The 16,062-nt window shown below is 46.6% G+C and overlaps 1 protein-coding gene across 1 annotated transcript in view; it reads left to right on the plus strand.

The window, feature by feature from the left end:
- The first annotated feature begins 894 nt into the window (after nucleotides 1-894).
- LOC122928997 (sacsin-like) overlaps nucleotides 895-16,062 on the plus strand; it is a 42,958-nt gene continuing 27,790 nt past the window's right edge. Inside the window, 2 exon segments of the mRNA XM_044282395.1 lie at nucleotides 895-1,089; nucleotides 14,987-15,025. Of these exon segments, the coding sequence (XP_044138330.1) occupies nucleotides 15,022-15,025 (4 nt within the window). The 5' untranslated portion in view covers nucleotides 895-1,089; nucleotides 14,987-15,021.

Below are 16,062 nucleotides of genomic sequence, written 5' to 3' on the forward strand. Positions count from 1 at the left end.
CAAGGAGGACATACCTACTGTGAAGGGGCCACAAGGTGGGCATATTTACTGTGAGGGGGCACAATGTGGGCATTAGTACTGAGGTGTAACACTAAGGGGAAATTCTCTAGATTACCCTGTTATACATTGGGATGGCTTGGTCTTACAGGACCAGTACAGCGCCCCTTGTAGGTATTTACCAGGGGCAGTCACCATCCCTTATGTGATTATTCTTTTTTCTCTATCACCACAGGGACCCTGTTCCGGATCCAGCGGACATCACGTCGACGCCAGCGACACCCTGGATGAGGTAGGACCAGTTGGTTCTTCCGTTTATTGCAAGGAGTATTGGTACCGCCGTGTACCCTATGATAGATTTTATTAGGTGGAACTGGGTGAGTGTAGTTATGCCTTGGGTGGAGTTAGAGGAGTGGCTTAGTGTAAAAAATAAATAAATTACCCCCTCTTTATGTAAGTTTGAATTGCGGTGGGGGGTTGGGGAGGCGTCAAAACCTACAGAAAATGAAAAAAAAAAGTAATATAATATGTATAAAATTCCGCACCAAAAAATCAATTTAACAAAAAATACATTGAATGACAGAAAAAAAAAACTACAGTCAGCAGGTTATTGAGTGTAAATCATGAAATGTATAAAAACTATAAAAAAAAACTATGACAAAAACAAACCAAACATACAATGCCGTCAAGAAATGCAATAAAACACACAGAAAACTTTCATGAAAAAAGATGTGGAAAAGTTACAGATACAGAAGTGTGGAGAAAATCAGCACCCGGCAAGTTTCGTTTATCACTGAGTCAATAGCAGGAAGCATCGGGAGGATGAAATGAAACTTCTGGGATGGGGTTCGGACCAGAAACGAAACCTAATTCAGATTCAGTTTCGCTAAAGCTGATATAAAGGCTGCGTGCAGGGGCTGCAGCAGCTCAGACGGGAGGCCGACATCAGCCGTGCAGGGGCTGCAGCAGCTCAGACGGGAGGCCGACATCAGCCGTGCAGGGGCTGCAGCAGCTCAGACGGGAGGCCGACATCAGCCGTGCAGGGGCTGCAGCAGCTCAGACGGGAGGCCGACATCAGCTGCGCAGGGTCTGGTAAGGGCAGTTCTCTCCTTCAGTCATCCTTGTAGCTCAGTCCCTGTGCTGAGACGTCTGATATCTGCTGCGGTCTGTAGTATCAGGCTGTCTGGTTTAACCCTTTCTTACGTTGTACACAGGATGCTGCAGCCGTGAGCGGCTGCAAGCAGGGGTGTAACAGGAGATCTGTGGGCCCCAGGGCAAACTTTGGTTTGGGAATCCAGCCCCCCCCCCCCCCTGGTCTCTGGTGATATCCCCCAGTAATGTACCTATATCGCCCACAATAATGTGCCCCACTGCCCCTAGTAGTGTCCTTCTAATGTCCCCCAGTAATGTCCTTACAATGCCTCCAGTAATGCCCCCCACTACCCACAGTAATGCCCTTGCACTGCCCCCAGTAATGCCCCCCACTACCCACAGTAATGCCCTTGCACTGCCCCCAGTAATGCCCTTGTAATGCCCTCCAGTAATGCCCCCCGCTGCCCCCAGTAATGTCCTTCCACTGCCCCCAGTAATGTCTTTCCACTGTCCCCAGTTGTCTCCCACTGCCCCTAGTAATGCCCCTCACTGCCCCCAGTAATGCCCCCCCCACTGCCCCCAGTAATGCCCCCCCTGCTGCCCCCAGTAATGCCCCTCCCGCTGCCCCCAGTAATGTCCTTCCACTGCCCCCAGTAATGTCCTTCCACTGCCCCCAGTAATGTCCTTCCACTGCCCCCAGTAATGTCCTTCCACTGCCCCCAGTAATGCCCCCCCACACTGCCCCAGTAATGCCCCCCCACTGCCCCCAGTAATGTGCTTACACTGCTCCAGTATTGTCCTACCACTGTCACAAGTAATGTCTTTCCACTGCCCCCATTAATGTCTTTCCACTGTCCCCAGTTGTCTCCTTCTGCCCCCAGTAATGCCCCCCCGCTGCCCCCAGTAATGCCCCCCGCTGCCCCAGTAATGCCCTTGCACTGCCCCCAGTAATGCCCTTGCACTGCCCCCATTAATGCCCTTGTAATTCCTCCCAGTAATGCCCCCCCGCTGCCCCCGGTATTGTCCTTCCACTGCCTCAGTATTGTCCTTCCACTGCCCTCAGTAATGCCCCCCTACTGCCCCCAGTAATGCCCCCCGCTGCCCCCAGTAATGCCCCCCCCACTGCCCCCAGTAATGCCCCCCTTCTGCCTCCAGTAATGCCCCCCGCTGCCCCCAGTAATGCCCCCCGCTGCCTCCAGTAATGCCCCCCCGCTGCCTCCAGTAATGCCCCCCTGCTGCCCCAGTAATGCCCCCCTGCTGCCCCCAGTATTGCCCCCCAGCTGCCCCCAGTAATGTGCTTACACTGCCTCCAGTATTGTCCTTACACTGCCCCCAGTATTGTCTTTCCACTGCCCCCAGTAATGTCTTTCCACTGCCCCCAGTAATGTCTTTCCACTGCCCCAGTAATGTCTTTCCACTGTCCCCAGTTGTCTCCCACTGCCCCTAGTAATGCCCCCTCACTGCCCCCAGTAATGCCCCCCTGCTGCCCCCAGTAATGCCCCCCGCTGCCCCCAGTAATGTTCTTCCACTGCCCCCAGTAATGTCCTTCCACTGCCCCAGTATTGTCCTTCCACTGCCACCAGTAATGCCCCCCACTGCCCCCAGTAATGCCCCCCCACTGCCCCAGTAATGCCCCCCACTGCCCCAGTAATGCCCCCCCACTGCCCCCAGTAATGTGCTTACACTGCCCCCAGTAATGTGCTTACACTGCTCCAGTATTGTCCTTCCACTGTCACAAGTAATGTCTTTCCACTGCCCCCAGTAATGTGCTTACACTGCCCCCAGTAATGTGCTTACACTGCCCCCAGTAATGTGCTTACACTGCCCCCAGTAATGTGCTTACACTGCTCCAGTATTGCCCTTCCACTGCCCCTGTATTGTCCTTCCACTGCCCCCAAATATTTGTGACTTATGCCACTTATGGCCCTTCTGAACAGTAAGGGCTCATGCACACAAACTTTTTTGCGTTCTGTATACAGGCCGTAGTTTGATTCCGTATACGGAACCATTCATTTCAATGGGTCTGCAAAAGATGCGGACAGCACTCTGTGTGCTTTCTGCATCCGTTGCTCCGTTCCGTGGCCCTGCAAAAATGATGAGGCATGTCCTATTCTTGTCCGTTATGCAGACAAATTGCGCAAGGCACATGGGCGGCATCCGTTTTTTGCGGATCTGCAAATTTGCGGACCGCAAAAAAAGTCACGGTCGTGTACATTAAATAGTTAAAAACAGATGTATTAGTACGAAAATCAATATATTGTCACTGCTGTATATTAGTGCGGAGGTGAGTGTCCTGATCAGAGTGCTGCATGTGGTTATAGTGAGGAATGAGGAGCAGGAGCACATTGAGCGTGCCTAAAGAAGGGGAACGCCCCCGAAATGTCCTGGTAGCGTAGTCCTGTGCCTCGTCTGCCTCCATAATTTGGGCTTTGGTATGTGTTGATTACACTTTTTGAATAATGATGAAATAAAGAACATGTAAATTTAAGGCCTCATGCACACGAACGTATTTTCATTCCGTTTCCGTTCCGTATTTTTTCACGGACCGCAAAATACATACGGTCGTGTGCATGAGGCCTAATACAGCGGGCTCTTTTGTTGCTTGGACTGTGTGGGAAGTTTACAAGAGAACTTCCTGAGCTACACTACCGCCTATACCAGCCATATACTGTATGCGGGTTTCTTATTTAATACCCTTAGGGCTCTTTCATACGAGCGGATGCTGTGCGGGTAATCCGCCGCGTGAAAGAGAGCCAAGCTCCGTTCCGGAGACACGGAGCATTAACATGATGGATAACGCTCCGTGCCGCCCCGTGTCGCCGTGATTTTGTAGTAAAAAGGTCACAGAGAGGCACGGAGCGTTATTAAGCTGTCCGGAACGGGGCTTGGCACTCTTTCGCGCAGCGGATTGCACGCACAGCATCCGCTTGTGTGAAAGAACCCTTAGGCTAAATTCACATGATCAGGATTCCGTTTGGAAAATCCGCACCGTACGTCATGTACATTGTATTCTATGAAAATTTGAAATTCTCAATGCACACGATGCAGATTTTTTTTTCCGCGTGGATTTTGATCTGCGGTGCGGATTTTAAAATCTGCAGCATGTCAATTTATTTTATTTTTCCTGATCTGATTTTTTTCATTCACTAAAATCCAAATGCAAATCCGCACCAATTGCTGCGGATTGGCCGCACAGATTTGCCTGCGAACATCTGCGGATTTCAGTGCGGATTCTCCGCACATGAATCCTGACGGTGTGCATGTCCCCTTATAGTGATTGCCTCTCCAGCTGTTTGTTATAGGACCACTTAGGCTACTTTCACACTGGCGGTAGCAGGGTCTGGCAGGCTGTTCAGGCGGGGGAACAGCCTACCGGCTCAGTGCTAACGCTAGCCCACCGTGCCGCCAGAAGTCCGCTACGGCCTCATTCACTATAATGGGGGCGAGTCGAAGTGCGGCCGCAGGACGGCAAACATGCCGAGAGGCGGCCGGACAAAAAATTACAACATGCTGCGGTTTTTGTCCGGCCGGCTCTCAGCTTGTTTGCCGTGCTGCAGCCGGACGTCCGGCCCACCCCCATCGTAGTGAATGGGGCCGGAGCGGACTTCTGGCGGCACGGTGGGCTAGCGTTAGCACGGATCTGGCAGGCTGTTTCCCCACTGGAATACCCTGCTGCCGCCAGTATGAAAGTAGCCTTACTTCTTCCAGCCTTTTGTTGCCCCGGCAGTGGAAGAGCTGAAGTTAGGCCTCATTCACACATCAGTGTTCGGTCAATGATTTCCATCAGTGACTGTGAGCCAAGACCAGGATTGGAGCCTCCACAGAGATGAGGTATAAGGCCTAGTTCACACGAACGTATGGCTTTTATAGTTTTTTGCGGTCCCGTTTTTCACGGATCCGTTGTTCCGTTTTTGAGTTATGTTGTGTTTCCTTTTCCTTTCCGTTTTTCCGTATGCCATGTACAGTATACAGTAATTACATAGAAAAAAATTGGGCTGGGCATAACATTTTCAATAGATGGTTTAGAAAAAACGGAACGGATACGGAACGGATACGGAAGACATACGGATGCATTTCCATATGTGTTCAGTTTTTTTTGCGGACCCATTGACTTGAATGGAGCCACGGAACGTGATTTGCGGCCAAATATAGGACATGTTCTATCTTTCAACGGAACGGAAAAAGAGAAATACGGAAACGGAATGCATACTGAGTACATTCCTTTTTTGCGGAACCATTGAAATGAATGGTTTCGTATACGGAACACAAAAAAACGGCCCGTACACTCGCAAAAAAAACGTTTGTGTGAACTAGGCCTAACCCTAAGTTCACACCTGAGCGTTTTACAGCGCGTTCAAACGCGCTGTAAAACGCTCAACACATGAAAAGCAATGCTTCCCTATGTGAATGGTTCTCACCTGGGCGTTTTACAGCACGTAAGATCGCGCTGTAAAACGCCCGACGCTCAAACAAGTACTTGAGTTTCTTTGGGGCGTTTTTGTGGCCATAGGACACTGCAGTCAATGACACAAACGCGCGTCAAACGCGCGTTTACTATTACAAAAACGCGCATAAATACGCGCGACAAAATCGCGCATAAAAACGCGCGTTTGCGAAAACGCTCAGGTGTGAAAGCAGGGTTAGGGAAAGATCTGCACCTGTTCTGTGTTTACTTCAATGTAAGACACGTGCGATTCGTGATATGTCCATATTTATTTTTTTATCTTTGTCTAATGGATTTTGCAAACCCTAAGGCCCCTTTCACACGAGCAAGTATTCCGTGCGGGTGCGATGCGTGATCCGGACCCATTCATTTCAATGGGGCTGTGTATATGTGCGTTGGTTTTCATGCATCACTTGTGCGTTGTGTGAAAATCGCAGCATGTTCTATATTCAGCGTTTTTCACGCAACGCTGGCCCTATAGAAGTGAAAGGGGCTGCGCGAAAATCGCATCGCATCCGCAAGCAAGTGCGGATGCGATGCGTTTTTCACGGATGGTTGTTAAGAGATGTTGTTTGTATACATTCAGTTTTTTATCAAGCGCGTGCAAAACGCATGGCACTCGCGTGATAAAAACTGAGTGCGATCGCAGGCAAAACTGAATGACTTTGCCTGCGAAATCGCGTATTTTTCACTGAACACATTCACAGCGTATCTGGACCTTATCCGGACACGCTCGTCTGCAAGGGGCATAAAGGTACGGCCATACATTCAGGGGTTTTTTAATGCAATTTTTGAAGCCAAAATTAGGTGTGGATCCAGATTCGGACTGGAGTGCCAAGGGCCCACCAGTAGAAGTGACTCTAGGGGCCCACCCTATAGTTTCATACAAATATTCCTTTATATAGGAAGCTGTAGTGTAATAGCGCACATGACGGCTGCAGCCAATCACTGGCCTTGGTGCTGTACCCCACTGAGATCACTGATTGGTTACAGCAGTCAGGTGCGGTACGCAGGCATTTTACCGCAGCAGCCAAAACATTATGTCCCAGTTGAAGCCCAGCGGAGAGGTGTTGGTGCTGGATCAATTAGTGATCAGGATGAGGAGTTTAAGTGTTTTTTATTTTATTTTTTTCATTTTTATTTTAACAGCATCCCCGTAGTTTGGCTTCAAAAATTTGAACTCAGTACTTAGATACCATAACCATACCAAGCTCTGTACTGAGATAAGGTAGCAGAACCGAGCTGTGTGTATAGATAGAGCAACAGGACTGTTACACACATACTTCTACATGAGGCGGCACTATTTCATACACACACTGTCACACATGCAGGCACTCTTATATACACACACACTGTCATACATGCAGGCACTCTTATATACACACACTGTCACACATGCAGGCACTCTTACATACACACACAGTCACACATGCAGGCACTCTTACATACACACACTGTCATACATGCAGACACTCTTACATACACACACTGTCATACATGCAGACACTCTTATATACACACACTGTCACACATGCAGACACTCTTATATACACACACTGTCACACATGCAGGCACTCTTATATACACACACTGTCACACATGCAGCCACTCTTATATACACACACTGTCACACATGCAGGCACTCTTACATACACACACAGTCACACATGCAGGCACTCTTATATACACACACTGTCACACATGCAGGCACTCTTACATACACACACTGTCATACATGCAGGCACTCTTACATACACACACTGTCATACATGCAGGCACTCTTACATACACACACACTGTCACACATGCAGGCACTCTTACATACACACTCTGTCACACATGCAGACACTCTTACATACACACACTGTCATACATGTAGGCACTCTTATATACACACACTGTCACACATGCAGGCACTCTTATATACACACACTGTCACACATGCAGGCACTCTTACATACACACACTGTCACACATGCAGGCACTCTTATATACACACACTGTCATACATGCAGGCACTCTTACATACACACACTGTCATACATGTAGGCACTCTTACATACACACACAGTCACACATGCAGGCACTCTTACATACACACACTGTCATACATGCAGACACTCTTACATACACACACTGTCATACATGCAGACACTCTTATATACACACACTGTCACACATGCAGGCACTCTTACATACACACACAGTCACACATGCAGACACTCTTACATACACACACTGTCATACATGCAGACACTCTTACATACACACACTGTCATACATGCAGACACTCTTATATACACACACTGTCACACATGCAGGCACTCTTACATACACACACAGTCACACATGCAGGCACTCTTATATACACACACTGTCACACATGCAGGCACTCTTACATACACACACTGTCATACATGCAGGCACTCTTATATACACACACTGTCATACATGCAGACACTCTTACATACACACACTGTCATACATGCAGCCACTCTTACATACACACACTGTCACACATGCAGACACTCTTACATACACACACTGTCACACATGCAGGCACTCTTATATACACACACTGTCACACATGTAGGCACTCTTACATACACACACTGTCATACATGCAGGCACTCTTACATACACTCACTGTCATACATGCAGCCACTCTTACATACACACACTGTCACACATGCAGACACTCTTACATACACACACTGTCACACATGCAGACACTCTTACATACACACACACACTGTCATATATGCAGACACTCTTATATACACACACTGTCACACATGCAGACACTCTTACATACACACACTGTCACACATGCAGGCACTCTTATATACACACACTGTCACACATGCAGACACTCTTACATACACACACTGTCATACATGCAGGCACTCTTATATACACACACTGTCACACATGCAGACACTCTTATATACACACACTGTCACACATGCAGGCACTCTTATATACACACACTGTCATACATGTAGGCACTCTTATATACACACACTGTCATACATGCAGACACTCTTACATACACACACTGTCATACATGCAGACACTCTTACATACACACACTGTCACACATGCAGACACTCTTACATACACACACTGTCATACATGCAGGCACTCTTATATACACACACTGTCACACATGCAGGCACTCTTATATACACACACTGTCACACATGCAGGCACTCTTATATACACACACTGTCACACATGCAGACACTCTTACATACACACACTGTCACACATGCAGACACTCTTATATACACACACTGTCATACATGCAGACACTCTTACATACACACACTGTCATACATGCAGACACTCTTACATACACACACTGTCACACATGCAGACACTCTTACATACACACACTGTCACACATGCAGGCACTCTTATATACACACACTGTCATACATGCAGGCACTCTTACATACACACACTGTCACACATGCAGGCACTGTCATATACACACACAGTCATACATGCAGGCACTCTTATATACACACACTGTCATACATGCAGACACTCTTATATACACACACTGTCATACATGCAGACACTCTTATATACACACACTGTCATACATGCAGACACTCTTATATACACACACTGTCACACATGCAGCCACTCTTATATACACACACTGTCATACATGCAGCCACTCTTATATACACACAGTCATACATGCAGGCACTCTTACATACACACACTGTCACACATGCAGGCACTGTCACATACACACACTGTCACACATGCAGCCACTCTTATATACACACACTGTCATACATGCAGGCACTCTTACATACACACACTGTCACACATGCAGGCACTCTTATATACACACACTGTCACACATGCAGACACTCTTACATACACACACTGTCACACATGCAGGCACTCTTATATACACACACTGTCATACATGCAGGCACTCTTACATACACACACTGTCACACATGCAGACACTCTTACATACACACACTGTCACACATGCAGGCACTCTTATATACACACACTGTCATACATGCAGACACTCTTACATACACACACTGTCACACATGCAGGCACTCTTATATACACACACTGTCATACATGCAGGCACTGTCACATACACTCACTGTCACACATGCAGACACTCTTATATACACACACTGTCATACATGCAGACACTCTTACATACACACACTGTCACACATGCAGACACTCTTACATACACACACTGTCATACATGCAGGCACTCTTACATACACACACTGTCACACATGCAGACACTCTTATATACACACACTGTCATACATGCAGACACTCTTATATACACACACTGTCATACATGCAGACACTCTTACATACACACACTGTCACACATGCAGACACTCTTACATACACACACTGTCATACATGCAGGCACTCTTACATACACACACACTGTCACACATGCAGGCACTCTTATATACACACACTGTCATACATGCAGACACTGTCACATACACTCACTGTCACACATGCAGACACTCTTATATACACACACTGTCATACATGCAGACACTCTTACATACACACACTGTCATACATGCAGGCACTCTTACATACACACACTGTCACACATGCAGGCACTGTCACATACACTCACTGTCACACATGCAGACACTCTTATATACACACACTGTCATACATGCAGACACTCTTACATACACACACTGTCACACATGCAGACACTCTTACATACACACACTGTCATACATGCAGGCACTCTTATATACACACACTGTCACACATGCAGGCACTCTTATATACACACACTGTCATACATGCAGACACTCTTACATACACACACTGTCACACATGCAGGCACTGTCACATACACACACTGTCACACATGCAGACACTCTTACATACACACACTGTCACACATGCAGACACTCTTACATACACACACTGTCACACATGCAGGCACTCTTATATACACACACTGTCATACATGCAGACACTCTTACATACACACACTGTCACACATGCAGGCACTCTTATATACACACACTGTCATACATGCAGGCACTGTCACATACACTCACTGTCACACATGCAGACACTCTTATATACACACACTGTCATACATGCAGACACTCTTACATACACACACTGTCACACATGCAGACACTCTTACATACACACACTGTCATACATGCAGGCACTCTTACATACACACACTGTCACACATGCAGACACTCTTATATACACACACTGTCATACATGCAGACACTCTTACATACACACACTGTCACACATGCAGACACTCTTACATACACACACTGTCATACATGCAGGCACTCTTACATACACACACTGTCACACATGCAGGCACTGTCACATACACTCACTGTCACACATGCAGACACTCTTATATACACACACTGTCATACATGCAGACACTCTTACATACACACGCTGTCACACATGCAGACACTCTTACATACACACACTGTCACACATGCAGGCACTCTTACATACACACACTGTCACACATGCAGGCACTCTTATATACACACACTGTCATACATGCAGACACTCTTACATACACACACTGTCATACATGCAGACACTCTTACATACACACACTGTCACACATGCAGGCACTCTTACATACACACACTGTCACACATGCAGGCACTCTTATATACACACACTGTCACACATGCAGACACTCTTACATACACACACTGTCACACATGCAGGCACTGTCACATACACACACTGTCACACATGCAGACACTCTTACATACACACACTGTCACACATGCAGACACTCTTACATACACACACTGTCACACATGCAGGCACTCATATACACACACTGTCATACATGCAGGCACTCTTATATACACACACTGTCACACATGCAGGCACTCTTACATACACACACACTGTCATACATGTAGGCACTCTTACATACACACACTGTCATACATGCAGGCACTCTTACATACACACACTGTCACACATGCAGGCACTCTTATATACACACACTGTCACACATGCAGACACTCTTACATACACACACTGTCACACATGCAGGCACTCTTACATACACACACTGTCATACATGCAGGCACTCTTATATACACACACTGTCATACATGCAGGCACTCTTATATACACACACTGTCACACATGCAGGCACTCTTACATACACACAATGTCATACATGTAGGCACTCTTACATACACACACTGTCATACATGCAGGCACTCTTATATACACACACTGTCACACATGTAGGCACTCTTACATACACACACTGTCATACATGCAGGCACTCTTATATACACACACTGTCCCACATGCAGGCACTCTTATATACACACACTGTCATACATGCAGACACTCTTACATACACACACTGTCACACATGCAGACACTCTTACATACACACACTGTCATACATGCAGGCACTCTTACATACACACACTGTCACACATGCAGGCACTGTCACATACACTCACTGTCACACATGCAGACACTCTTATATACACACACTGTCACACATGCAGACACTCTTACATACACACACTGTCACACATGCAGACACTCTTACATACACACACTGTCATACATGCAGGCACTCTTATATACACACACTGTCACACATGCAGGCACTCTTATATACACACACTGTCATACATGCAGACACTCTTACATACACACACTGTCACACATGCAGGCACTGTCACATACACACACTGTCACACATGCAGACACTCTTACATACACACACTGTCACACATGCAGACACTCTTACATACACACACTGTCACACATGCAGGCACTCTTATATACACACACTGTCATACATGCAGGCACTCTTACATACACACACTGTCACACATGCAGACACTCTTATATACACACACTGTCATACATGCAGACACTCTTACATACACACACTGTCACACATGCAGACACTCTTACATACACACACTGTCATACATGCAGGCACTCTTACATACACACACTGTCACACATGCAGGCACTGTCACATACACACACTGTCACACATGCAGACACTCTTACATACACACACTGTCACACATGCAGACACTCTTATATACACACACTGTCACACATGCAGACACTCTTACATACACACACTGTCACACATGCAGACACTCTTACATACACACACTGTCACACATGCAGACACTCTTACATACACACACTGTCACACATGCAGGCACTCTTATATACACACACTGTCATACATGCAGACACTCTTACATACACACACTGTCACACATGCAGGCACTGTCACATACACACACTGTCACACATGCAGACACTCTTACATACACACACTGTCACACATGCAGACACTCTTACGTACACACACTGTCACACATGCAGGCACTCATATACACACACTGTCATACATGCAGGCACTCTTATATACACACACTGTCACACATGCAGGCACTCTTACATACACACACTGTCATACATGTAGGCACTCTTACATACACACACTGTCATACATGCAGGTACTCTTACATACACACACTGTCACACATGCAGGCACTCTTATATACACACACTGTCACACATGCAGACACTCTTACATACACACACTGTCACACATGCAGGCACTCTTACATACACACACTGTCATACATGCAGGCACTCTTATATACACACACTGTCATACATGCAGGCACTCTTATATACACACACTGTCACACATGCAGGCACTCTTACATACACACACTGTCATACATGTAGGCACTCTTACATACACACACTGTCATACATGCAGGCACTCTTATATACACACACTGTCACACATGTAGGCACTCTTACATACACACACTGTCATACATGTAGGCACTCTTACATACACACACTGTCACACATGCAGGCACTCTTACATACACACACTGTCACACATGCAGGCACTCTTATATACACACACTGTCATACATGCAGGCACTCTTATATACACACACTGTCACACATGCAGGCACTCTTACATACACACACTGTCATACATGTAGGCACTCTTACATACACACACTGTCACACATGCAGGTACTCTTACATACACACACTGTCACACATGCAGGCACTCTTACATACACTCACTGTCACACATGCAGCCACTCTTATATACACACACTGTCACACATGCAGACACTCTTATATACACACACTGTCATACATGCAGGCACTCTTACATACACACACTGTCATATATGCAGGCACTTTTTTAAACTAATTACAATACATGTAGATTCCTTCCTCACCTCATGGCCCTCTGTTGCTAGTTGTGTCCCCGGGTCCTGAGCCAGTGTCCTCCCCCTCGCAGCAGCAGGGCTGGGCTCCAGACTGATCACACAGGCAGCAGTCCTTCTAGCAGAGCTGCCTCATTGGAGGAGAGGCTGTCAGTGCTATTGACTGACATCTTTTAGTCCAATCAGCACTCCTGGTCAGAGTAAGGCTGTTTCCACATGATCTAATTTACATAAAATCTTGGCAAAATGCCTAGTTTTTTTTTGCTGCAATTTTATGAAAATCAGATCATGTGGAAACAGCCTTACTCTGACCAGGAGTGCTGATTACACAAAACTTGTCAGTTCCCATGAGTCAGCGCTGGTGTGGAGGCAGCGCAGGCAGCACGCATCCGACTGTGTACAGGGGGCGGAGCTTATTGCAGACAGCTTCTAAGCAAGGAAGCTCACTTGCTGGTTTGGGAGCCCACCGAGGATTTCCCCGGCTCCCCGGTGGGCCAGTCCGGGCCTGTGTGGATCATAAAAGCAGGAAAAATATTAAATATTGCATTTTTGTTTACAGACTTACACTGCTAGGCGAAGGCTTCTGCCTAGCAGTGTTCCCGATGACGACACCGACACTAATGGGCAGGCTTTAGCTCTGCCCTAGCCATTTTACAGGCTAGCGTACCCATTAGGTCCGGTGACGTCACCGGGAATACTGGTAGGTGGAAGCCTCTGCCTAACAGAGACCTGGTATGTCACCGGATCGAATAAAAAAGCCCTTGCCCTGCGCTGTATTGGAGCATGAATTGCTCCGATGCTCATGTCAGAGGGGCTGCCTGGGTGAAGGGGATATGTCTGGGTTCAGAGCTGAACCCGGACAACCCCTTTAAGGACAGATACTACTTCTCCTTTAAGGGCTATTCTGGTTGTAGCAAGTTCTTAACTACCCACACACCAGGGGATAAGTTTGTATCCTGCCGCTGTAACCCTGTACACGTTGAGGCCCCCCAAATGAACGGAACAGAAGGTAGTGCAGCACACTGCCGCTCCACTCATCTCTATGGGAGTTCCAGAAATTGCTGCACGCTGTCCTCGGCTCACATCACATCCACTTATGTGCACACATCTTGTCTACTGCATGATGATTTCTTTTTTTCTGTTTCAGCTTTGAAGAAAGCCTAGCAGGATCCTGCAGTGAATATGGGTAAGCTTTTACTTGTATCATATGATATTTGATTAAAGAGTATCTGTCACCACAAAATGCAGTACGACCTGCAGGCAGCAGGTTATAGAGCAGGATGAGCTGAGCAGATTGATATATAGTTTGTGGAAAAAGATTCAGTAAAACTTGTAATTTATACATTTATATCTCTGCTCTTTCTGACCTGTACAGAATTGGTGTTATCAGTGATTAATAGTATTCTCTGTGTAAGTGTGTATACAGAGATAGCTGTCAGTCACTGATAGCTGTACACAGAGAAGGTGTTATCAGTGATAATGGATACAGACATGGAGAGCGGCACCCGAGGATCTCACTGCACTTACTATTATCCCTGGGCGCCGCTCCGTTCACCCGCTATGCCCTCCGGTATCTTCGGTCACTAAGTTATGGTAGGCGGAGATTTCGGTCACTAAGTAATGGTAGGCGGAGTCTGCCCTTGTTCTGCTGTAGCGCTGGCCAATCGCAGCGCAGAGCTCACAGCCTGGGAGGTTATTTTCTCCCAGGCTGTGAGCTCTGTGCTGCGATTCGCCAGGTATCCATATGATGAATCCAGCTGATTTCTGGTTTTCTGCTCCTATGACTAAATGACTGGATTTGAATTTTTTTTCAGTATTTTTAGTTTATCATATTATTTTTAGTTGTATGTCTATGGTCAGAAATTCTACAGTACTGTAGAGGGTAGCCAGGTCGTCTTCTGTCTACAGAATAAGATTATCTACCATTAAAAGGGTATTCTGGGCTTAACTATTAGATCACTGGATAGAGGATAACTATTTGTGATGGTATCATCCGTGTCACCGTCTAGTATTCCCTTCTTCCCATGAAATAGCACAGAGCAATAAATCGCTATTATCGCCGGTATCGCGAAATAAGTCCATACATGAGCCAAAGCTGAATGCTGGAACAAGACTTTACTGGAAGCAACACAGGCATTCAGAACTACACTTTCTTTTATCCCCTGCTCCCATGCAAGGGAGACACCCACAACAAATATACATTAACCAATAACACAAAGGTTA

The sequence above is a fragment of the Bufo gargarizans genome, chromosome 2 (assembly GCF_014858855.1).
Source record: "Bufo gargarizans isolate SCDJY-AF-19 chromosome 2, ASM1485885v1, whole genome shotgun sequence".
Classification (NCBI taxonomy): domain Eukaryota; kingdom Metazoa; phylum Chordata; class Amphibia; order Anura; family Bufonidae; genus Bufo; species Bufo gargarizans.